Source organism: Notechis scutatus, chromosome 1 (genome assembly GCF_049901735.1).
Source record: "Notechis scutatus isolate UNSWTSFEM ecotype Mainland chromosome 1, rNotScu1.2, whole genome shotgun sequence".
NCBI classification, from domain to species: domain Eukaryota; kingdom Metazoa; phylum Chordata; class Lepidosauria; order Squamata; family Elapidae; genus Notechis; species Notechis scutatus.
Window position 1 is genome coordinate 4,792,869 of NC_142009.1, and position 25,591 is coordinate 4,818,459.

The 25,591-nt window shown below is 44.5% G+C and overlaps 1 protein-coding gene across 1 annotated transcript; it reads left to right on the plus strand.

The window, feature by feature from the left end:
* The first annotated feature begins 1,675 nt into the window (after window positions 1-1,675).
* PIGL (phosphatidylinositol glycan anchor biosynthesis class L) lies at window positions 1,676-25,282 on the plus strand. Its single transcript, XM_087968817.1, has 6 exons — window positions 1,676-1,996; window positions 5,100-5,199; window positions 14,837-14,927; window positions 15,906-15,973; window positions 18,601-18,632; window positions 25,045-25,282. Exons 1-6 carry the CDS (start codon window positions 1,714-1,716, stop codon window positions 25,251-25,253), a joined length of 783 nt encoding a protein of 260 aa, XP_087824943.1. The 5' UTR covers window positions 1,676-1,713; the 3' UTR covers window positions 25,254-25,282.
* The last annotated feature ends 309 nt before the right edge of the window (window positions 25,283-25,591 follow it).

A 25,591-nucleotide genomic window follows, 5' to 3' on the forward strand; every position in this document is an offset into this window, starting at 1 on the left:
TTAGTGCTCTCTGAGCTTGGTTACTTTTGTGGAAAGGGAACTTCACGAGGACAGTGGTGTCACCCAAGCAGGAAAAGCCCAAAGGGAACATCAAGCCAGCCATAAAACAAACTTGCATAGGAAAAGGAATCAAATAAAAGGTATTAAAGAAGCCCCTTAGACAAAAGCCCAAATAATTAAGAAAACTAAGGAAACAAGAAAAGAAAACCCTTACAAACACAAGACATGCCAAATCAGCAAAACAGACAAAAGACACAAAATATATTGCAAAGGAGACAGACAGGAGATTGCCACAAAACAAATATAAGAAACCATTAAGCAAAAAAAAAAAAAAAGATTAGGACGAAACCGATAATCCAATCAAACCACCCCGCAAAGTTTGCCTTCTGCACCCCGCGGAGTTTACCCTCCGGAAGAAATGAAGACAACCCCTGACAGGATTTAAAACATTAAGAAATACAAACACAAGCACACACACACAAAAGGAGAAAAGGTATAAAAAATCAGGGACTTAACATACAAAGCTAGCTAGCCCAGGAACGCAGACTTCTTGCTATATCTCGCCTTCCTGAAAAATAAAAAAGATCCAGCTTTCAAGCAGTTGTCTGTATCCTTGCACCAGAGCCCTCCCAGCGGGAAAATCGAATCCTCAGAAGAAAGGCATTTTGACAGCCTTTCAACATTTTCTTACAAGCATTTCATACCCAACTAGGGAATATCATCAGTGCTAGAAGGGAATGGAGTTTGCGGAGAGGAGGCAGCGATTTGGTGCTTTCTGAGTTTGGTTTTCTTAAAAAGTCTAATGGATCAACTAGGGAACATCATCACTGCTAGAAGAGAGAGGGGGGAGGAGAGGACTATGGGGTCATTGATACTTTGTCAGCTTGGTTGTTTTCTTGCAGAAGTTTCATGACCCAATTAAGAGACATCATCAGGGCTAGAAGGGAGTGGGATTTGTGGAGAAGAGGAGAACTGTGAGGTCCTTGGTGCTCTCTGAGCTTGCTTTCTTGCAGACCTTTTGTGATCCAATTCAGTAACATCCTCAGGGCTAGAAAGAAGTAGGGTTTGTGAAGTAAGGAAGAGGAGGAGAAAGCAGGACGACTGTGGGGTTCTTGGTACTCTCCGAGCTTGTTTGCTTGAGGACATTTCATTACCCAACTAAATAACCTCATCAGCAAAGAACCAATAACTCCACAGCTTTTATCTCCAACAAATTCAATATTCCTGAATATAGTGCTATTTATCCATTGTTAATTTATCCACTAATAGATTATCTGGTTTTCTGGATTCTGCAACAACCTGAAATTAAGCGACACTTTGCAAAGGTGAAGTTCACACTGTATGAGAGAGTCCAATGTACTTTAGTGTCTCTGAGGAGTTTTGCCATGTATTTTTTCTTTTACGAATGAATTGGAAGGGATCAAAATTGAGATAGTTAAAAGGATGCAGGATGCTGCACCTGAGCTGCTGATCCAGGTATTGAAGCATTGTATTTGAAAGGAGGAACCAACCCAAAGGCGTTCAGATAAAAAATAGATTGTATCTTATCCTAGATTTGGTAATCAGCAACGGTTTTATAAGCCAGCTTGGAAATACCAAGAAAATACCATTTTCTCTAAAAGAATAAGAGGCGGAACCATTCGTTTGGGGTTCAGATTTCCATCCGGACTTTCTTTGTCCCTTCCTCTTTTTTTTCTTCTTTCCTGCGTTTCAATGGCGACGAACGGCCCGTTTCTTTTCCTTTTTGCCGTTCTTTTGCTATCGTTGCTTTCTCGTTGGTGGCTGCAGCGGTACCACGGCCTGAGGAAGTGGCGGCGGCCGGACCACCGGACGCTTTTCTCAGACGGCCCGGAGGCGTCAGCGACGGTGCGACGCGACATCCAGACCACCCGCGTCCTCTTCGTGACGGCGCACCCTGATGACGAAGCGATGTTCTTTGCCCCCACCATCCTCGCCTTGAAGTCGGCCAGCCTGTGGCTGCTCTGCGGCTCTACAGGTGAAGGGGCGGGGGAGAAGAGCGCTGCGGAGTTGCCTAGCAACCGCGGCTTCGGAATGCCCATCTTGCGCGCGGGGCTGAACGAGCTCACGCCATTGCGGAGTCTCTCTGACGTCATCTGACTTCGACCTTCCCAAGAGCTCCGCCCATCTCTAGCCTGTGTATTGCCTGAGTTAATAAAGGTCCGCCATTGAATGTGACGTCACTGAGCCTCAATTTGCCCTGTCTACAAAATGGGCATAAAAACCAAGCAGAAGTTGGTTCGTTGAGAGGCTTATATAGCCTAAAAAGACCGTCATAAGAACATGCCAGTTGCCAAGCCCCTAAAGTTTGGTCATGTGACCATGTCACTTAAGTCGTGTTTTAAGTCGGTTAAATAAAGAGAGAAAAGAAAACAAAGAAAATAGGAGAGGAAGCTCTGCACTAAACATCATTTTTCCCCAAACATAGTTGTTAAAAGAGCAAAAGTTAATAATGCAAGAGTAGGACTGGGATGTTGCAAGTCCCCCTCACTTGTGGAATCTTAATATGTAACCTTGGGTGACACTCTCAAACACCTTTTTCTATGGATTGAAGAAGAAAAATAAAATAAAATATACATGACTGGTACATTATTTTCTTAACAATAATATGGCTTATTCCTAATGGGGGCTCCATCACTGGTGGTTTTCAATAAAAAGTTTTGACCAGGATGATATAAAGACTCCTCCTGAGGAATGGGTTGGACTAGAAGACCTTCAAGATCCCTTCCAGCCCTGTAGGATTCTATGCTAGTCTCTCAGAATCAGACCATCCTACCTGGCCTGGTTGTGGTCTGGAGAAAAGTGAAGGAGTGGGGGCCAGATACATTGCCTTGTATTCCTCAAAGGCAGGATAAAAATCAAGAATAGAATAGAATAAAATTCTTTATTGGCCAAGTGTGATTGGACACACAAGGAATTTGTCTTAGTGCAAATGCTCTCAGTGTACATAAAAGAAACATTCATCAAGAGTCAAGAATCATAAGGTACAATACTTAATAATAGTCATAGGTACAATAGAATAGAATAGAAGGACATAGGAATAGAATTTAAATAGGATGGGATGGGATGAGATGAGATGGAACCAGAGGTGGTATTCAGCAGGTTCTGACCAGTTCTGGAGAACCGGAGTGGAAATTTGGGGTAGTTCAGAGAACCAGCAAATACCACCTCTCAGTAGATATTTTACAGTATCCTTACCCTGCCACGCCCACTGAGCCACGCCCACAGAACAGGTAGTAAAAAAATTTGAATCCCACCACTGGATGGAACGGGATAGAGAATAGAATAAAGACTAGACTAGACTAGAATAGAATAGAATAGAATAGAATAGAATAGAATAGAATAGAATAGAATAGAATAGAATAGAATAGAATAGAATAGAATAGAATAGAAATAGAAAATTTTTCTTCCTCTTTTCAGCTATCAGGGTCTTGTTCCCAATGTCTCATTCTATTCTTTTTATTTTGATTGATTGATTGGGATAGGTTGCTCTGTAATGACAAGTTTTCCCCAAAAGCCATCACTCTGCTAAGCAAATAATTCCCTCAACACTGTTCAACTATTTACAAAGTCTGCACTACTATTACTATTAATCTTCTCATCACTCCTTATCACCCATCCTCTCCCACTTGTGACTAAATAACATTGTCACTTGTATCCTTATGATTTCTATTGACTGTTTCCTAGTATGATTTGATTGCTTATTGTGCCCTGTGACTATTATTAAGTGTTGTTGTACCTTATGATTCTTGACAAATGTGTCTTTTCCTTTATGTGCACTGTGAGCATTTGCACCAAGATGAATTCTTTGTGTGTCCAATCGGCCAATAAAGAATTCTATTCTATTCTGTTCTATTCTATTCTATTCTATTCTATTCTATTCTATTCTATTGTATTCTGTTCTATTCTATTCATAGTCTTTTGAAATTTACTTACCTTTTGAGTAAGCATACATGTAGTCCTCGAGGTACCACCATAACTGAGCCCAACATTTATGTTGCTAAGTGAAACATTTGTTCAGTGGTTCCCGCCATGTTGCGATCTTTCTTGCCACAGTTGTTAAGTGAATCATTGCATTTGTTAAGTTAGTCATATGGTCATTAAGTGAACCTGGCTTCCCCATTGACTTTGCTTGTCATAAGGTTGCAAAGGGGGAATCATATGACCCCGGGACACTGCGGCCGTCATAAATATGAACCAGTTGCCAAGCATCTAAATTTGGGGTCATAAGTGTGAAAAATGGTCATGGTTCACTTTTTTCAGCACCGCTGTAACTTCGAACGGCCACGAAACGAGGACTCGAGGACTACCTGTAAGTCTCTGCTGCCTCCCTCAAAACCGCCAAATGGGAGACAAATACATGATAAAACTTAGCCAGTGTCAGCCTTCAAGATTTTCTACTATTGCTTTGCATCTTTCGGCTGCCATAAGTAACGGGGGGAGGAGGGGGGATTGTCTGGGAAGAAAGCTGGAGGTGTTACATTCTTGTGTGGTGTAAATGAGGAGTGGGGGGGAGTATAAATTCCTGCTTTTAGGTTTCTATTTCTCGCTTAGCTTTCTTTTCTCTGTGCAGCTGCAAACTTTTATCAAAATATGCCAAGGTCAACTGACAGAGGCCTCATCACCACCTGAAGTTGTCCACATGATCATATCCAGAACTTTTAATTGGAAGAATCTTTTGAACTTTGGGGGGTGGGAACAATTCCATCACTTTGTATATGTGATTTGCACGCCTAATTTCTCAGATTCAGAATCCTACTTGATGCTACCACTTCATTTTTCAGTAAAAGAATTCTTTTCTCTAATCTATGGAGTCTAAGTATTTCTTTCTTGGATTTTGAATGGAGCACAGACTGACAGCCAGTAAAACAAAAATGCAGCAATTCTTTTCCAGCACAGATTCTGTTCTTGTGGAGTCTTATTCTGTTCTTTCATTAACCTCTTCCTCTTTTGAGTCCTCCTCAGTGGCTTTAATTTTCTTTTTCCTGGGAATGTTTGTGCCAAAAAAATATATTGGTAAATGAATAAATTCCAAATGGAGGCAAAAGAGGTGACTTTGATCTCTTTTCTATCATTCACAGGGAATTATTATCAGCAGGGAGAGATACGTAAAGCGGAACTGATCGAAAGCTGCAACGTTCTAGGGATCCCTGCTTCCCATGTAACCATCCTGGACCACAGGTAAGAATCATAGAGCTGGAAGGAATCATAGAGCTGACCTAAAAGATCATCAAGTCTGACCCTTACTACACCATCCCCAATATATGACTATGGGAAGTCCTCAGCTTAAGGGCACAATGGAGCCCAACATTTCCATGGCAAAGCAAGACAGTTGTTCAGTGAGTTGTGCCCCGTTTTACGACTCTTTTTGCCATCGTTGTTAAGTGAATCACTGCAATTATTTAAGCTGATAACACGGTTGTTAAGCAATTCCATCGTAAATATGAGCCAGCTGCAAATGTCCGAATTTTGATCATGTGACTGTGGGGATGCTGCCATGGTCGTAAGTGTGAGAAACAGCCATAGATCATTTCTTTCCGTGCGGAGAAACAACACAATCCAGTTCGGATGTATTACATGGATATGGCGAGAAAAAACGATTCTTGCGAGTTTACCAGACGGATGGCATGGGGAACAAAGCCGTTACAGAATCCGGTAGTTCTGCCAGAATAGGGGTGTCAAACTCAAGGCCTGAGGGCCGGATTTGGCCTGTGGAGTCGGCCTGGAAATAGGAAAGGACCAGTCCGCAGCACTTCTGCGGCTCCCCGTGCCTCGTTTTCACCCTCCATGGACTCCTGCTAGCCAAAAACGGGCTGAAAAATGGGCCGAAAACAGGCTGAAAATGGGCCCCAAATGGCTGAAAAATGGGCCGAGTCAGCCAAAAAGCGGGCCCAAAACAGCTGAAAAACAGGATAAAAAAGAGGCCCAAATGGCCCAAACCTGGGCCAAAATGGCCAGAAAAAAGGCAGAAAAACAGACCCAAAACAACTGAAAACGAGCCAAAATGGGCAGAAAAGGAGGCATAAAAATGGGCCAAGATGCCCAATAAACAGGTGTAAAACAGGGCCAAAAAAGGCCAAAAAATAGCCCAAAATGGCCAAAAACTGGTCCAAAATGGGCAGAAAAAGAGGTAGAAAAACAGGTCAAAATGCCTAAAAAGGGGCTCAAAAATGGGCCCCAAATGGCTGAAAAATGGGTCAAAACAGCCAAAAAACAGGGCCAAAACAGGCCAAAAAAGAGCCCAAAATGGCCAAAAACTGGTCCAAAATGGGCAGAAAAAGAGGCAGAAAAATGGACCAAAATGCCCCAAAACCAGGCTGAAAAATGGGCCAAAACAGCCAAAAAAACAGGCCCAAAACAGCCAAAAAACAGGGCCAAAACAGGCCAAAAAAAACAGGCCCAAAACAGGTCAAAACCTGGTCCAAAATGGGCAGAAAAGGAGGCATTAAAAATGGGCCAAGATGCCCAAAAAACGGCTATAAAACAGGGCCAAAAAAGGCCAAAAAACAGCCCAAAATGGCCCAAATGGCCAAAAACTGGTCCAAAATGGGCAGAAAAAGAGGCAGAAAAATGAGCCAAAATGCCCAAAAACCAGGCTGAAAAACAGGGCCAAAACGGCTGAAAAATGGGCCAAAACAGATTGAAAAACGAACCAAAATCGAGCCCAAATCGAGCTGAAAACCAGGCTGAAAAACGCGCCCAAAGTGGCCAAAAATGGGCCCAAAATGGACCACGCCAAGCCCCCCTCGCCCTCCCTCCACCACCAGCCCACAGACGAGAACTACAATGGTGATCCGGCCCTGGAAAAAATCAAGTTTGACACCCCTGTGCTAGAAATATTTTGAAACACCTAATAACATTCTTATTTTTATCAATCGAGGATTTATTATAAATCCCAGGACCCTCCTTTGTTTAGAAACATTCTTTTCCCAAGATGAAATGCTGGTTTTCTTAGCACTGTGTTTTTTTTTCCAGAATTGGGATTTGATATAACAGCTTTTTTTTTTTTCCCAGCGCAGGGAAAACATCAGACAGAGGACAAGTCAGTTTCTCTGTCCCCCTCCACCTCTTGGCTAAGAAAATCCCAGACGGTCCTTATTTACAGAAGCACACAAATGCAGTTTCCAAAAAGCAAAAAAAAAGCAAAACCAAACCTGGGAATTAAACAAAACCATCTCAGCAACTTTCCTTGCCAGCTATTCCTGGAAGATCTGAGGTTTGGCAACCCTCTCCTTCGAGATGGGCTGTTTTTAGAGGAAGAAAAAATATATTTTTCAAAAAAATCCTGTGGTTTAGCCCAGTTCCCACAGAGGCAGCCCTGCCAAGGAAACCCTGCTGTTCTTTCTACGCCCGAGTCGTTGCCAAGCTTGGAGAACGTCCCAAAGGCACTTTTTCCAAAAGGCAACTGGACTTACTTAACCTTGTTTTTTTTTTTTTTAAATGTTTTGCTTCTCATCCAAGAAGCTTCTTCCGTTTTTTTCATGCTTCTTGGATGAGAAGCGAAAACATTTTCAAAAGGAAAAGAAAAACCCCAAGAAAGCCCAGGTGGAAAAACATTTTGGAAAAACATTTTGGGGACAACCATGATCTGTGTTGGAAGAAATATCCATCGGATTCAGTTCCAAGTGGGGAGAAAGACATAGAAACATGGAGACTGATTGGAAAGATGGTTTAATGATGAAGCAGAACCATCAAGCAGGTGGCTGAACACATGGACTGGAGACAGAGGGTTATTTATACCCACTCTTGGGGTTTGAATTTGAGCTTCCTGTTCCTGTGCAAGCACATGTATTCTATTGGTTGCTGTCAGACTCCCATGGGGCTATGTGCAAATCCTAAGAGTTTGTCTGAGATATGTTTGGTTGAACCTTGCTGGGTGATACAATGTCAGTGGTGGGCTGCCAGTTCAGGCGAACCCGTAGCTAACCAGTAGCTAATTTTATGGCCGGTTCAATGAACCGGCAAATCCCACCCCTGGCTGGCCCCGCCCACACACCCCCTCCCCTCCCAGGAGTTTCCATATGTCCTGTTTTGGATCCCAGGTAAATACAGGGGCTGTGCGGAGGCTCAGGGAGGGCAAAAAACAGGTCTCCCAGAGGCTCTGGGGGGCCAGAAACGGACTCAGAAATGGTGTAGGGCCTCCTGCTTGGGTGGGGGGTTAGACTAGATGACCTACAAGATCCCTTCCAATTCTGTTAATCTATATCTACATGGGGGGAGGGTTTTGACCCCCCCACGAGAGCGACGGTTATCCTTCCCCTCCGCCCTTCTTGTGACTCATGTAAACAACTGCAGGGGGAAAAACTCGATCTCAACCCCCTCAAAAGGCGGTTTTGTTTTATATGGGCCAGAGTGCAAAGGCTGTGGTATGCCAGTGTGTGCTGCGCATTGCATTCCCGAGCTGCATCCAGGGTTATTCCAGAACATTGAAGGGGAGGGACAGCCCCAGGATTGCCAGAGGTTTGCGTTGCAGCGAGCTGGAAAGCACACCCATGCTCCAAGGCAGCCAGAGAGGGAGGGTGGAAGAGTTGCATGGGGATGGAAGAAATGTTTTTCAGCCTGGGCGACTTTAAGAGGGGTGGACTTCCACTCCCAGAATCCCCCAGCCTGCATGCTTTAAGAGGGGTGGGCTTCCTCTCCCAGAATTTCCCAGCCAGCCTGCTTTAAAAGTAATGGACTTCCATTCCCAGAATTCCCCAGCCAGACTGCTTTAAGAGGGAGGACTTCCACTCCCAGAATCCCCCAGCCAGACTGCTTTAAGAGGGGTGGACTTCCTCTCCCAGAATCCCCCAGCCAGACTGCTTTAAGAGGGGAGGACTTCCACTCCCAGAATCCCCCAGCCAGACTTCTTTGAGAGGGAGGACTTCCACTCCCAGAATCCCCTAGACAGCATGCTTTAAGAGGGAGGACTTCCTCTCCCAGAATCCCCCAGCCAGCATGCTTTAAGAGGGGAGGACTTCCACTCCCAGAATCCCCCAGCTTGCATGCTTTAAGAGGGGTGGGCTTCCTCTCCCAGAATTCCCCAGCCAGGATGCTTTAAGAGGGGTGGACTTCCTCTCCCAGAATCCCCCAGCCAGCATGCTTTAAGAGGGGTGGACTTCCACTCCCAGAATCCCCCAGCCAGACTGCTTTAAGAGGGGAGGACTTCCACTCCCAGAATCCCCCAGCCAGACTGCTTTAAGAGGGGAGGACTTCCACTCCCAGAATCCCCCAGCCAGACTTCTTTGAGAGGAGGACTTCCACTCCCAGAATCCCCTAGACAGCATGCTTTAAGAGGGAGGACTTCCTCTCCCAGAATCCCCAGCCAGCATGCTTTAAGAGGGGTGGACTTCCATTCCCAGAATCCCCAGCTTGCATGCTTTAAGAGGGTGGGCTTCCTCTCCCAGAATTCCCCAGCCAGGATGCTTTAAGAGGGGTGGACTTCCTCTCCCAGAATCCCCCAGCCAGCATGCTTTAAGAGGGTGGACTTCCACTCCCAGAATCCCCAGCTTGCATGCTTTAAGAGGGGTGGGCTTCCTCTCCCAGAATTTCCCAGCCAGCCTGCTTTAAGAGGGGAGGACTTCCACTCCCAGAATCCCCCAGCCAGCCATGCTTTAAGAGGGGAGGACTTCCACTCCCAGAATCCCCCAGCCAGCCTGCTTTAAGAGGGAGGACTTCCACTCCCAGAATCCCCCAGCCAGCCTGCTTTAAGAGGGGAGGACTTCCACTCCCAGAATCCCCCAGCCTGCATGCTTTAAGAGGGAGGACTTCCACTCCCAGAATCCCCTAGCCAGCTTGCTTTAAGAGGGAGGACTTCCACTCCCAGAATCCCCAGCCAGCCATGCTTTAAGAGGGAGGACTTCCACTCCCAGAATCCCCCAGCCATCCTGCTTTAAGAGGGGTGGACTTCCACTCCCAGAATCCCCAACTTGCATGCTTTAAGAGGGTGGACTTCCACTCCCAGAATCCCCCAGCCAGGATGCTTTAAGAGGGGTGAACTTCCATTCCCAGAATTCACCAGCCATCCTGCTTTAAGAGGGGAGGACTTCCACTCCCAGAATCCCCCAGCCTTCCTGCTTTAAGAGGGGTGGACTTCCACTCCCAGAATCCCCAGCCAGGATGCTTTAAGAGGGTGAACTTCCATTCCCAGAATTCACCAGCCAGACTGCTTTAAGAGGGGTGGACGTCCACTCCCAGAATCCCCAGCCAGCCTGCTTTAAGAGGGTGGACTTCCACTCCCAGAATCCCCCAGCCAGAAGGCTTTAAGAGGGATGGACTTCCACTCCCAGAATCCCCCAGCCAGACTGCTTTAAGAGGGGAGGACTTCCACTCCCAGAATCCCCCAGCCAGACTGCTTTAAGAGGGAGGACTTCCACTCCCAGAATCCCCCAGCCAGACTGCTTTAAGAGGGTGGACTTCCTCTCCCAGAATCCCCCAGCCAGACTGCTTTAAGAGGGGAGGACTTCCACTCCCAGAATCCCCAGCCAGACTTCTTTGAGAGGGGAGGACTTCCACTCCCAGAATCCCCTAGACAGCATGCTTTAAGAGGGGAGGACTTCCTCTCCCAGAATCCCCCAGCCAGCATGCTTTAAGAGGGGAGGACTTCCACTCCCAGAATCCCCCAGCTTGCATGCTTTAAGAGGGTGGGCTTCCTCTCCCAGAATTCCCCAGCCAGGATGCTTTAAGAGGGGTGGACTTCCTCTCCCAGAATCCCCCAGCCAGCATGCTTTAAGAGGGGTGGACTTCCACTCCCAGAATCCCCAGCCAGACTGCTTTAAGAGGGGAGGACTTCCACTCCCAGAATCCCCCAGCCAGACTGCTTTAAGAGGGGAGGACTTCCACTCCCAGAATCCCCCAGCCAGACTTCTTTGAGAGGGGAGGACTTCCACTCCCAGAATCCCCTAGACAGCATGCTTTAAGAGGAGGACTTCCTCTCCCAGAATCCCCCAGCCAGCATGCTTTAAGAGGGGTGGACTTCCATTCCCAGAATCCCCAGCTTGCATGCTTTAAGAGGGTGGGCTTCCTCTCCCAGAATTCCCCAGCCAGGATGCTTTAAGAGGGGTGGACTTCCTCTCCCAGAATCCCCCAGCCAGCATGCTTTAAGAGGGGTGGACTTCCACTCCCAGAATCCCCCAGCTTGCATGCTTTAAGAGGGGTGGGCTTCTCTCCCAGAATTTCCCAGCCAGCCTGCTTTAAGAGGGGAGGACTTCCACTCCCAGAATCCCCCAGCCAGCCATGCTTTAAGAGGGGAGGACTTCCACTCCCAGAATCCCCCAGCCAGCCTGCTTTAAGAGGGAGGACTTCCACTCCCAGAATCCCCAGCCAGCCTGCTTTAAGAGGAGGACTTCCACTCCCAGAATCCCCCAGCCTGCATGCTTTAAGAGGAGGACTTCCACTCCCAGAATCCCCTAGCCAGCTTGCTTTAAGGGGAGGACTTCCACTCCCAGAATCCCCCAGCCAGCCATGCTTTAAGAGGGGAGGACTTCCACTCCCAGAATCCCCCAGCCATCCTGCTTTAAGAGGGTGGACTTCCACTCCCAGAATCCCCCAACTTGCATGCTTTAAGAGGGGTGGACTTCCACTCCCAGAATCCCCAGCCAGGATGCTTTAAGAGGGGTGAACTTCCATTCCCAGAATTCACCAGCCATCCTGCTTTAAGAGGGGAGGACTTCCACTCCCAGAATCCCCAGCCTTCCTGCTTTAAGAGGGGTGGACTTCCACTCCCAGAATCCCCCAGCCAGGATGCTTTAAGAGGGGTGAACTTCCATTCCCAGAATTCACCAGCCAGACTGCTTTAAGAGGGTGGACGTCCACTCCCAGAATCCCCCAGCCAGCCTGCTTTAAGAGGGGTGGACTTCCACTCCCAGAATCCCCCAGCCAGAAGGCTTTAAGAGGGATGGACTTCCACTCCCAGAATCCCCCAGCCAGACTGCTTTAAGAGGGGTGGACTTTCACTCCCACTCCTGGGCGTGGTAGGCAAAGGATACTGTAAAATCTCCATTCCCTCAGGATTGTCAGGATTCCAGCAATTGCCCTAATTAAATCATGATTCTCGAGCCAAACTTCAAAAAACTTCAAAGGATTGATTAGAGGCGACATACTGGCACTGCCCTGTATGAAGCCAACCCTGGCATCCATCAGTGTTCATCTGGCTAGCGTCCTGTCGGTGTGTGAGAGAGTTGAGGGCTGTTTGGAAACTGAAAGAGTATTTGCTGTGTGAGCAAGGAGGACAGAGCAAGGAGCCTGGGCGTGGCTTAGCTCAACTGTTCTGTACTAAAGCTACTTGGTGCTGTGAAAGTAAAACTGAGACTCCTCTCCTCTGCTTGTGTTTTGCATTTGGAAGAGATTTCTTTCCAGGTGGGGAGGAGGAGTAGAACTCCTTAGCATCAGAGCGTGTTAATAATAATATAGAAAATACTAATGCTCTGAGGGTCATTTAGAAGAATCCTCTCTTAAGTGAGCACTTAGAAGCTAAGAGGATCACATTTGTAGGCTTTACAGTTCTGGAGATTTTGTGATGATGCGTGAGTGGCATTTCGCTTTTATATAGATAGAAGATAGATAGTAATATTCTTCCCACTTCTAATTTCTACTTTTATTATCTCACTATTGGTAAAACAAATCCCAAGTTAAAAAAAAAATTCTATATCTTCTTTATCTTTATCTTTGAAGTTAACCTATCCATTTCCACACTCTAATATATATGTATGTATGTATGTATGTATGTATGTATGTATGGCATTCAGCTTTGTTCGGGTATTTTCCCACGTCATTGTAGTTGTGCTTTTAAAGTTGTAGCAACTTTAAAAATATATATTTATATTATTTATATTTATATTTATATTTATATTTATATTTATATTTATATTTATATTTATATTTATATTTATATTTATATTTATATTTATATTTATATTTGTTTGGGTATTTTCCCACGTCATTATAGTTGTGCTTTTAAAGTTGTAGCAACGTTTCGGCAGAATCTCATCTGCCATCATCAGGCTTCTGTATAGTGTTCATCTGTGAGTCAGACTATATTATTTATATTTATATTTATATTTATATTTATATTTATATTTATATTTATATTTATATTTATTTATATTTATATTTATATTTATTTGGGTATTTTCCCACGTCATTATAGTTGTGCTTTTCAAGTTGTAGCAACGTTTCGGCAGAATCTCATCTGCCATCATCAGGCTTCTGTATTGTGTTCGTCTGGATATAAATAATTGTGTATAATTGTGTTCATCTATATGTAAATTATGTTTTCATCTGGTGGAGTTTCCACATTTTTACAATGTCGCGCAAATGCAATTCTTGCTGCTGTCAAAACATATATTAAATATACATTCCCTTTTTTGTATTTTTTCTGACAAAAGACCTAAGAAAAATATTTCTGGCTTTAAAATCTATACGTTGCTTTTGCTTTCAATCCAGAATTTTTAAATGGCAGATCAGCAGGATTTGGGACAGTCAAAATAATAATTGCCCTGCTCTTCCGCCCAGATCTGGTGGCCCCCGGTGGATTTTAAGAGATCTGTATGCCATTGTCCTGAGGAACAAGAACTTGCAGTCCTCGGTGTACAACCACAATGGAGCGCAAAACGTCTCTTGTTAAAGCAAGATAATAATGATTAAGTGAGTTTTGCCCCATGTTGTTTTTGATGCCAGAGTGGCTAAGCAAATAATAGCAGTTGTTAAGTGAATCACGTGGTTGTTAAGTGAATCTGGCTTCCCCCTTAACTGACGAGGCCAACCACCCGTATATAAAGAGAGAACAAAGTTCACTCTTTTCTAGCACTGATGATGTTCCCTAGTTGGGTCTTGAAAAGTCAGCAAGAAAAATAGCAAGTTCGGAGAGTATCAAGGACTTCACAGCTCTCCTCCTCCTCCTCTCCTCTTCTCACAGACCCCACTCCCATCTAGCACTGATGAAGTTACGTATTTGGGTAATGAAACGTCTGCAGAAAAACCCCACCAAGTTCAGAGAGCATCAAGGATCCCACAGTTCAACCCCGAGCTACAAATATTCTCGTCTATTGAAATTCTCTCCTTGTGGTTTTTAATCCCGATTCTGGTCCTTCCCTTCGGGGCAACAGAATAAATTCACTTGAATTTCTACTGGAGAATCCTTCGGGTCTTTGAAGGCCGTGTGTTGATTGTATGGTTTGTTATTAGCAGTTGAATTTCATTTTTGTTTGTTTTTCTTTCCTTCCTTTCTTCTTCCCCTCCTTCCTTCCTTCCTCCCCTCCCTCCCTCCTTCCTTTCTTCCTTCTCTCCCTCCGTCCTTCCTCTCCTCCCTCTCTCCCTCCTTCTTGCCTTCATTCCCTCCTTCCCTCCCACCTTTATTCCTTTCTTTCTTTCTTTCTTTCTTTCTTCCCTCCCTCCCTCCCTCCCTCCCTCCCTCCTTCCTTTCCTTCTTTCCTCCCACCTTCCCTCCCTCTTTCCTTCCTTCCCTTCCTTCTTTCTTTCCTCCTTCCTCCCCTCTCTCCCTCCTTCCTTTCTTCCTTCTCTCCCTCCCTCCTTCCTTCTCCTCCCTCCCACCCACCTCTCCCCTCCTTCCTGCTTCCTTCATTCTTCCTCCCTCCTTCCCACCTTTATTCCTTCCTTCCTTTTCTTTCTTTCTTTCTTTCTTTCTTTCTTTTTCTTTCTTTCTTTTTTCTTTCTTTCCTTCCTCCCTCCCTCCCTCCCTCCCTCCCTCCTTCCTTCCTTCCCTCCCACCTTCCCTCCCTCGTTCCTTCCTTCCCTTCCTCCTCCTTCCTTCCTTCCCTCCTTCCTTCCTTCCTTCCTTCCCTCTTTCCCTCCCTCCCTCCCTCCTTTTATTCATGTCTAGGAAGCTTCCAGACCATCCGTCTGCCAAGTGGGACATTCCTCTCCTCGCAGAGCTGATCTTCTCACACATCAAAACCCACCAAATCGATTTGGTAATTTAATATTTTTAAGTATTTCTCATTGACTCCAACTTTTCTTTGCTTGACAGCCTAATATTTTATGATCAATGTTATTTTTCAGCCGTGCCACCATTTCTGCAAATCTCCAAGGGCGAAGAGGCTGCGAAGTTAGGAAATGCCAGGGTTTTATTTTCCGCCTGGAAATTATAGGCCAGGGCAACAATCCACGTTAAAATCTCTGTTGGCAGATCCTGGCCTTGGCTTGGCCCAGGGTGAACTTCGAAGACCAAGCTGTTCAACGCTGCCTGGTGTTGACTTTTTTGGGCAGCTCAGGTTCCTCCTCCTGCCTAAAAATAAGGCCCATCAAAGTTGTGAAAGCCCAAAATATGGTTGGTTGTATATTTTTCTGCCGGAAATTTCTCCATGTACATTGAATGCAGCCATCTCTGGTTTAGTGACAGAACAACAGAACAACAGAACCCCATACCAGTCTCCTCCCCTCAACTCCCTCTCCCTCCCTTCTTTCTTTCCTTCTCTCTCCCTCCCTCCCTTTCTACACTCCTCTGTCCTCTTCACTCCCTTCCTTCCTTCCTTCCCTCCTTCTTTCCTTTCCCTTCGCCTCTTTCCTTTCTTCCCTCTTTCCTTCCCTCCCTCCCTCCTCCCTTCCTTTCCCTTCTCCTTCCTTTCCTCCCTCCTTCCCTTCTTTCTTCCTTCCCTTCCTCCCTCCCTCCTTTTCCTTCCTTTTCCTTCCTTCCCTCCCTCCTTCCTTTTCCTTCTCTTCCTTCCTTCCTTTCTCTTCTCCTTCCTTTCTTTCCTCCCTCCTTCCTTCCTTTCCCTTCTCTTCCTTCTTTTCCCCTTCTCCTCCTTCCTTCGCTCCTTCCCTCCCTCCCTTCCCAAGTAAGTTTTGATTCATTTTTGCTGCCTCAGAAATTCCCACGCCACCTTTCTGGTGGAAAACACCTTCTTCCCCTTGAGTCACACAATTGCTTTCTCTGGTTCTTTTCCACCCAGGTTGTAACTTTCGACGCCGAAGGTGTGAGCGGACACCTAAATCACCGATCAGTTTATGCTGCGGTCAGGTACAGAGTCTGCCCCATTCCCCGTCCATTAAATCAAGCTTATGCGTCCCCTATCGGTTGTCCTGGAGCCCAGGAACACCTGGGTCAGGTACAGATTTTATCAAAAACAAAATGGCCAGAATTACATGAAAAAAAATGTTGGCATTCAGCCATCATCTGCAACCTTGCAAGAGAAGGAAAAAATTTCGCTCAGCGGGTCATGCTGGTTTGACGTGATGGGTTGATTGCATTTCTCTACAGCTGTGATGGCGAACCTATGGCACACGTGCCACAGGTGGCACACAGCCATTTGTGCGGGCATGCGAGCCCGAAACTTACCTGCACTGCGCATACACACAACTCCCAGCTGATTTTCGGCCCGTTTGAGGCCATTTTCGCCTCAGGAAGCCGAAAAACCAGCCTTCTGGAAATACCGGAAGTGCCAAAACGGGCCAGTTTTTTGGCCTCCCGAGGCTGCAGAGGCTCCCCTCAAGCCTCCGGGAGGGCGAAAATGGCCTCAAACGGGCCGAAAGTCAGCTGGGAACTGTGCGCATGTGCAGTGCAGGTAAGGGGGCGGGGCAGGGTGCAGAGGGGGCGGGGCCATTGCATTGCATATGCACTTTTGCGCATATGCACTTTTGGCACACCACAACAAACAGGTTCGCTATCCCTGCTCTACAGACGGTCCTCGGATTGCAACTGCTTGTTTAGTGGCTGTTTCAAGTTGCAACGCTGCTGAGCAAACGGGACCGGTGGTCCTCGACTTGTGACCGCCGTGGAGCCCCACATTTCTGTGCATTTCTAAGCAAGACGGTTGTTTGGTGGATTTTGCCCTGCTTTACCACCTTTTTTGCCACAGTCATTAAGTGAATCACGTGAGTCAGTCACATGGTTGTTAAGCGAACCTGGCTTCCCCATTTGCTCATCAGAACATCGCAAAAGGGGAGTCATGTAGCATCCAAATTTTAATCACCTGCCATGCGTCATGGGCTGAAACGCGGTCATAAAGTCACTTTTTTCTGGTGCCGTCACAACTTTGAACAGTCACTAAAGGAACGGGTGGAAGTGAAAGACTTAGGGCCGTGATGGCGAACCTATGGCACGCATGCCACAGGTGGCACGCAGAGCCATTTGTGCTGGCACGCGAGCTGCAGGCACACTTACCTCACTGCGCATGCGCGCTATTCACAGATGATATTTGGACAGTTTGAGGCCTTTTTCGGCCTCCCAGAGGCTTCAGGAAGGCTTGTGCAGGCTTCTGCAGGCTTTGCAGGCCGAAAACTAGCTGCGTTTCATCACCGTGTTTTACCGGAAATACTGGAAGTGACGAAACAGGCCTAGTTTTCGGCCTGCAGAAGCCTTCCTCAAGCCTCTGGGAGGCTGAAAAAGGCCTCAAACTGGCCGAAAATCAGCTGTAAGGCGCAGTTCAGGTAAGGGGCGGTGGGGGATGGCAGGGTGGGGATTACATGCGCATGCGTAGGGGACGTGGGGGGGCGTGCATTGCTTTCTGGGTGCTGGCACGGGCACAATTCTTGGCACAGGAGCCCAAAAAGGTTAGACACCACTGACTTAAGGGCTTCCAGGACCCACCACTCCCACCACTGGCCTTGTCTGGGAGACGAAGTAACATGGCAAATCTCGTGCCATTAGCAAGAAGGGTGTGTGTAACTTTTGGGGGGGGGTTCCCTGTTGGCATCTCCTCTTCACAACATGTGGGTGTTGTTGTGTAAAGTTCAGATTTGGCAAAAACTAAAAAAAAAAAAAAAAAATTAAGAGAAGGCTGCCCCCTACTGGTCTTCCAGAGCAAATTAGAATAGGATAGGATAGAAAGGAATAGAATGAAATAGAATAGGAAAAAATGGGATGGGGATGGAAGAGATGGCCTCTTTGAACCCCTCTTAAACCAGCATCAATCTGTCTCCAGAATTGAAGAATGGAACAGATTGCTGTGGGACAAGACAGAATGAAGAGGAGAGGAGAGGAAAGGAAGAGGACAGAAAATAGAATAGAGTAGAATCATACAATAAGAGTAGAATCAATCACAATAAGATCATGGAATCAGAATAGAATAGAATAGAATAGAATAGAATAGAATAGAATAGAATAGAATCAACATTTTTTACTACCGCTTCTGTGGGCGTGGCTTGGTGAGTATGGCGTGGCTTGATGGGCGTGGCAGGGGAAGGATACTGCAAAATCTCAATTCCCTCCCCACCCCACTAACCTGCTTTCCAGCTCCGTTCTCTTGTGCAGGGCAACCAAAGAAGGCCCCAGCCGATCAGATGGGACTCAATGGGAGGCAGAGAATAAATGGGGTTGGTGGGGGCAGTCAGAGGTGGAATTGGCCGGTTCGCCCAACTACTCAAAATTTCCGCTACCGGTTCTAGAGAACCGGTCAGAACCGGCTGAATACCACCTCTGAATAGAATACAATATAATAATGGAATAACAATCAAATTGAATATAGAATATAGAATACAAATTAGAATAGAACAGAGCAGAACTTGATTGTCACTTTAAATGTACATTAATCAGCACACATTGAAATGAAATTTCACTGCGTTCAGCTCTCAAAGGATTACCATTTGTATATTATATAGACTGTTTCTATATCTGTTCATAACCTCGGTCCTGTTTCTGCTTCACAGGTCCTTGCACTCAGAGAGGAAGGTTCCAGAAGGTTGGTGTTTGTTAATTAATTATTTTATTAACAATGTATTTGGCTAACAAGGAAGAACCGTAAATGAACTCATTCCTCCTTAGCACTCACACTTTTTTACACGTGGTCCTTGACTTATGACCTCCGTTGAGCCCAAAATTTCTGTTGTTAAAGTGAGATATTGGTTAAACGAGTTTTGCCCGATTTTACCACAGTTGTTAAGTGGATCGCTGCAGTTGTTTAGTTACTAACCCGGTTGTTAAGTGAAGGTGGCTTCCCCAGACGCTGCAGACGTCATAACTATGTGTCAGCTACCAAGCATCCGGATTTTGATCATGTGACGTGGCTGGGGAATTCTGGGAGTGGAAATCCACTCCTCCGAAAGTTTCCAAGATTGAGAAACACCGTTCTAGGCAGACAAATCTCACTGCTTAGCTGCTCTGCCCATCTGGAAATTCTCCTTGAAAATCAGCCTGAAGCTTGTTTCCTTTCCCTTCAAACTATTCCCTTTGTTTGAGCTAGAATAGATGACCTTTGAGGTCCCTTCCAGCCTTGGGATTCTTTTTTTTTCGTAATAATTTTTTAATTGTTTATTACAACAAAAATATTATTGTGTGAACAGTATGGTTCCATTTTGTCTTATATTTTGATACAAATATGACAATATTCCTCTTGTTTAATATAGTTGACAATCTTTTAAAATTTGACATCGATGCATGTATTTTGTTAAATTAATCTTGATAATTCAACATTGCAATATGTTATTTTGGGGTCCATCTCTATATTCTTAATCTCACTCCTTTTACTACCAATTATATATTAATAATCATACTTGCAGTGTTCACCAGATTATATTGTCTCTTAACAATTCACCAATTTATATTAAATTATAGTTTTCCATTGTTCATCCCCTTTTTAATTTCTAAATATGCCACTATTATATTTTTTTAAAAAATCCCCCTTCCTAGTCACATTTTGATACAAATACAGTATTCATCATATTTACATTTAACAGGTTACGCAATTCTAATAATACTGTTGTTTTTGTTAAATTAGCCAGCCTTGGGATTCTGTGTTCTTCTGTGCACCCACAGCGTTAGCAGAGGACAGTTCCAGCATCTTCCATATTAAAACAAAACAAAACAGCAAAAACCCTGTAAATATTTGCAGTCTGCTTTGGTTCTCCTGTTAACCTTCCCCTTTGCAAAATGTCCTTGCCGTGTTCCTGATAACACTTGGTTTTCATTCTTCTTATCAGTCTGGAAACTCCCCTCTGGCCATTTGTCCCAAGGACAAATCCCCGGCCTGACACAATTCTGCAAGAACAGCCTGGTGCATATTTTTTTTCTTTTTCCTTTTTTTTATAGTCTTTATTAAATTTCAACCTCAAACATTAACATTCAAATTAAGCATAAAGGGAAAGGAAGTAACATACCCCACAACTAAAGGGACCCAAAAGTTATACATCAAAGAAATCTATCTTATCTATCTATCTATCTATCTATCTATCTATCTATCTATCTATCTATCTATCTCTCTCTCTCTCTCTCTATCTATCTATCTATCTATCTATCTATCTATCTATCTATCTATCTATCTATCTATCTATCTATCTATCTATCTATCTATCTATCTATCTATCTATCTATCTATCTATCTATAAAAGTGAAAGACCACTCACGCATCATCACAAAATCTCCAGAACCGTAAAGCCTACAAACTTGAAATTTGGCCCATATGTTCCTCTTGGCTTCTAGGTGCTCACTAAGAAAGGATTTTTCAAAATGATCCTCAGAGCATTTTAGAGTATTCCCTATATTATTATTATTAACATGCTCTGATGCTAAGGAGTTCTACTCCCCCTTCCCACCTGAAAAGAAATCTCTTCCAAAAGCAAAACACAGGCAGAGGAGTTTCCGTTTCAGTTTCAGAGCAGCAACCAACTTTAGTACAGAGCAGTTGAGCTAAGCCACGCCCAGACTCCTTGCTGTCTCCTTGCTCACGCAGCAAATATACTTTCAGTTTCCAAACAGCCCTCAACTGTCACACACTGACAGGACCCTAGCCAGATGAATACCGACGGATGCTGGTAGGCAGAGGCAGATTTTTTTTCCCCTTATTTTCCTCCCCAAACACTAAGCCCGACCACATAGTTTCGTAGCGAAGCACGGGTATCGATCTAAATATCTACGTCATTTGGCAACTTTAAGGACTCCGACTCCCAGAATTCCCCAGCCATCCATGCCTTTAAGAGGAGTAGGAAATTCTGGGAATTGAAGTCCACAAGTTTTAAAGTTGCCAGAGTTTGATACTCCTGACCTAGAAGGACAAAAGGTCTTTCTTCTTATTTATTTTTTGTTTAAATCAGTGCAAAGTTGCAAGGAGAGAAATCAGGAAAAAAAAAAACCCTGTTTAAAAATCAGCCTCCTAAGTTGGGTGGTACCATCAGTTGGCTTTTCCGGTTGATGATATGATGATTTACATTTTCCAGTAATTTTCCAGTAGCGGCACGTCTCTCTGCTGGATTTCAGCCACAGGACAAAGTCTGCCTTCTCAGTGAGCCTTTGGGGCTGCCGGAGAAAAAATTGTTTTCCTTTTATCTCTTGGTTGCTTATTTTTCGACCTTGAGAGCCTTAGCCTTCAGTTGGGCTTAACTTCTGAGAAGGAGGAGATATATAAATTGGACAGTTTTCTTTTCATGCATATATACTTTTTGTTACAAAAATAAATTAAAAAGGACATAAAAATGAACACAAATTAATGAGAGAAAAAAAGAGAAAAAGAAAGAAAGAAAAAACAAGGAAAGAAGGATGGAAGAAGGAAATGAGAGAGAAGGAGGAAGGAAGGAGGGTGGATGGGAGGGAGGGAGGGAAGGAAGGAAGGAAGGAAAGGAAGGAGGGAGGAAGGAAGGAAGGAAGGAAGGAAGGACTACCCCATTCTAGCCAGTTCATCAAAACTGGTGACACAGATGGATCTTGACAGACTTGAATCCTGGGCCGTATCTAAAAAAATGAAATTCATTATACAGAAAAGTAAAGTCCCAAACTTAGTCAAGAAAACCAAAAGTACACCTATAGACTGGGTGAAACCAGGCTCCATAGCAGTAGCTGTGAGGGGGATCTTGGAGTCTTAGTGGACAACCAGCTAAATAGGAGCCAGCCGTGTGCAGCAGCAGCCAAAAAAGCCAATGCAATCCTAAATTGCATTAACAGAGGGATACAATCGAGATCAAGGGAGGTACTAATACCACTCTATAAAGCCTTAGTAAGGCCACACCTAGAGTCCTGCATCCAGTTTTGGTCACCACACTATAAAAAAGATGTTGAGACTCTAGAAAGAGGGCAGAGAAGAGCAACCAGGATGATGAGGGGACTGGGAGCTAAAACATACGATGAACGGTTGCAGGAACTGGGCCTGGCTAGTCTGGGGAAGAGAAGGACTAGGGGAGACAGGAGAGCATCTTCCAATACTTGAAGGGCTGCCACAGAGAGGAGGAGGGGGTCAAGTTATTCTCCAAAGCACCTGAAGGCCAGACAAGGAATAAAGGATGGAAACTGACCAAGGAGATATTCAACCTGGAAATAAGGAGGAATTTTCTGACAGTGAGAACAATCCACCGATGGAACAGAAGTTGCCTTCAGAAGTTGTGGGAGCTTCATCCCTGGAGGCTTTCAAGAAGAGACTGGACTGTCATCTGTCAGAAATGGTGTAGGGTCACCTGCTTGGGCGGGGGGTTGGACTAGATGACCTACAAGGTCCTTTCCAGTGCTGTTAATTATTTATTTGTTTGTTTGTTTGTTTGTTTGTTTGTTTGTTTAGGTTAATTGCTTACAAGATAATAGGTATAAGTATAAACATAGTTATGAATACATGAAATGGATACATATAAGAAAAATAAAAGAATCAATAGGACAGGGACGGTAGGCACATCGGTGTGCTTATGCACGCCCCTACAGACCTCTTAGGAAAGGGGTGAGGTCAATAGTAGTAGACAGTCTAAGGTTAAAGTTTTTGGGGTTTGGGGAAGAAACCACAGAGTCAGGTAGAGGATTCCAGACACTGACCACTCTGTGGCTGAAGTTATATTTCCTGCAATCAAGTTTGATGCAATTAACCTTGAGTTTGTATCTATTGTTTGCTCTTGTGTTATTATGGTTGAAGCTGAAGTATTCGTTGACAGATAAGTCATTGCAATGTATGATGTTATATACTATACTTAGATCGGACCGAAGGTGGCATAGTTCTAGGTTTTCTAGGTCTAGAATTTCGAGTCTGGTGGCATAAGGTATTCTACAACGAGTGGAGGAGTGGAGAACTCTTCTTGTGAAATATTTCTGGACTTTCTCAACTGTGTTAATATCAGATACGTAATGTGGGTTCCAGACTGATGAGCTGTATTCAAGTATTGGTCTAGCAAATGTTTTGTATGCTCTAGTTAGTAGTGTAATATTACCAGAGAAAAAGCTATCTAGGATTAGGTTAACAACTCTTAATGCCTTTTTGGCTATGTAGTTACAGTGGGCTCTAGCACTTAGGTCATTAGAGATGAGTACTCCAAGATCCTTGACAGAGTTTGGATTGTCAACAAGGTCTTGACTATTCAGCCTGTATTTTATTTTCTGATTTTTTTTGCCAATATGTAGGACAGAGCATTTATTTGTTGAGATTTGAAGTTGCCATTTGTTTGACCACTCTGATACATAGTCAAGATCTTTTTGTAGGGTAGCAGTATTGTCTGTGGTGTTGAACAGCTTTACATCATCAGCGAAGAGGACACAGTTGCTCTTAATATGACCACAGAGGTCATTTATGTAGAGTATGAAGAGAGTTGGTCCTAGAACACTGCCTTGGGGAACACCACTATTGACAGGTACAGATTTGATAGGACGCTCCCAATTTTGACCATTTGTTTTCTGTTTGACAGGAATGCTTCTATCCAGTTATGCAGTTGTCCAGAAATACCATAAGATTTTAGTTTTAGGAGTAGTTTGTCGTGTACCACTGAATCAAAGGCTTTACAGAAGTCTATGTAGATTGCATTGCTTTGCCTGTCGATTGTGTAGTGTACCGGATTGCGTCTATGCCGCATTTGCTCGTGAGCTTTTCTGGGGAAAGCTCACCGAGCTGATCGAGTTGTTGGGGTCGTCCATATGTTTTTGCAGTGTAAGAGTTGCAGATTACAGGATAGTTTTTTTCTGAAACCAAATTGTTTATTGGAGAGTAGGTTGTTTGTCTCTAAGTGGAGGATGATGGATTGGTTAATAATTGATTCCATGACTTTACAGGTGACGCAGCATAAAGAGATTGGTCTGTAATTTTCAACTAGGCTTGGGTCTCCTTTTGAAGATGGGGAAGAGTTTTGGGATGGTCCTGGAAGTAAGATTATGCTTAGACGGCATGGCAGTGGATAGCTTTTTAAGAAGGCATATTTCCGGTCCAAAGATGAGATGGTTTTAGAAGTGCTTTTCAACGTGCTACTGTTCGATATGTAAAGATTGCATGTCTTAGAAGTTCATGATCCATTGCTGTTTACAAATACTGGCAAAGAATGTGTTAAAAGGATGGCTTTAATAGTTAAAGTAGTCTTTACCATTAGGTCCTTTCGGAGTGGGATGGACCTTGAGTCTTTAGTTGTTGTTTACAAAATTGTAGAAAGCGTGTGGAATTGGTGCATAGAAGGTTTTCCTCTTGTTTAATGTGATAATTGGTGCATTTGGTCTTTATCTGGTGGCATAAATTTTGTATCAGCTTTTGAAGTTGGCAACCTGACCAGGTTTGTTTTTCCGCCAGTGATTTCTTTTTGGATTGAAGCTTCCTTATTGTTGTGGGTAATTTGTTTTTTCTGGTTTTGGGAGTTGTTATTGGTACCTATAGTTTGGTGACTCTTTTGACTTCCAGTAAGAATATGTTGTAATGGTCTTCAACAATGTTGCATCCAGTGAATAGAAATTGCCAATCAAAGGATGAGAGATAATTGTTTATAAGATCATAGTTGCATTTTTTGAAGTTAAAATTGGGGATTCCGTCGTTGTGATGATTTTTGTGTGGACGTATGTTGAGACAAAAGTCAATCTAATTATTTATGTTCATCTGTAAAGAACAGAAGTTGCCTTCAGAAGTTGTGGGAGCTTCATCCCTGGAGGCTTTCAAGAAGAGACTGGACTGCCCTCTGTCAGAAATGGTGTAGGGTCTCCTGCTTGGGCGGGGGGTTGGACTAGATGACCTGCAAGGTCCCTTCCAACTCTGTTCATCTGTTCCGAATCGTTATGCATTTTGCAATCCCCACCCCTGTTATAAATCTAATCATCTGAAGGGAGTCACCTGGGGCCAGTTTCACGCCCAGGGCTTGCCCAGACTTGTTTTGGAAAAACAAGGCAAGAAGACAAAAGGCAGGTGTTGGATTTCACCCCGCTGGTTTGTGTTTCTCACACAGGTTGTCACTTCCTCGTCCTTGAGACCGTGAACGTTTTCCGGAAGTACATTTCCATCTGGGACGCTCCGCTCAGCTGCTACAAAAATCGGGATGTCCTCTTTATAGCGACGGAAAAAGAAGCAGAATTGGCCAAGGTACATTGGATGACGTCCTTGTTCCCATCCAGAAAGTCCCTAGCAATTGGTTTCCATACTCAGGATGTCAATTAAGGAGGATAAGTTAATCCTTGTGTCAGGGCTCCGACAAACCACCCCCCCATTCAAATCATAAGTCTCTAGCCGCATCTTTCAGAGTAAAAAAATAAATGATTTATTAGGAGTGACCATGTCGGCGTTACCTAGGTGCAGCCGACTCTAAGACCCATCATTCATTTCCCCCTTGACTCTGGTCTTCTCCCCCACCCCCTTGGACGTATATTCTCCAATGGGACACATCCATAGCCAAGAGTCATCAATCATGCTCTCCAGTAATAATCTTGCGGGCCAACAGCTTCGGCTGCCTAGCAATTATCTGAAGCATGTAAGGAATGCACTGCATCCCTCACTCC

Excerpts from the sequence above, each read along its gene's own strand:
- PIGL (XM_087968817.1), top strand. The coding sequence starts at position 1,714 with ATGGCGACGAACGGCCCGTTTCTTTTCCTTTTTGCCGTTCTTTTGCTA. Across the intron at positions 14,928-15,905 it reads AAACCCACCAAATCGATTTG|GTTGTAACTTTCGACGCCGA; the intron begins GTAATTTAATAT and ends TTTTCCACCCAG. Across the intron at positions 15,974-18,600 it reads TCAGTTTATGCTGCGGTCAG|GTCCTTGCACTCAGAGAGGA; the intron begins GTACAGAGTCTG and ends TCTGCTTCACAG.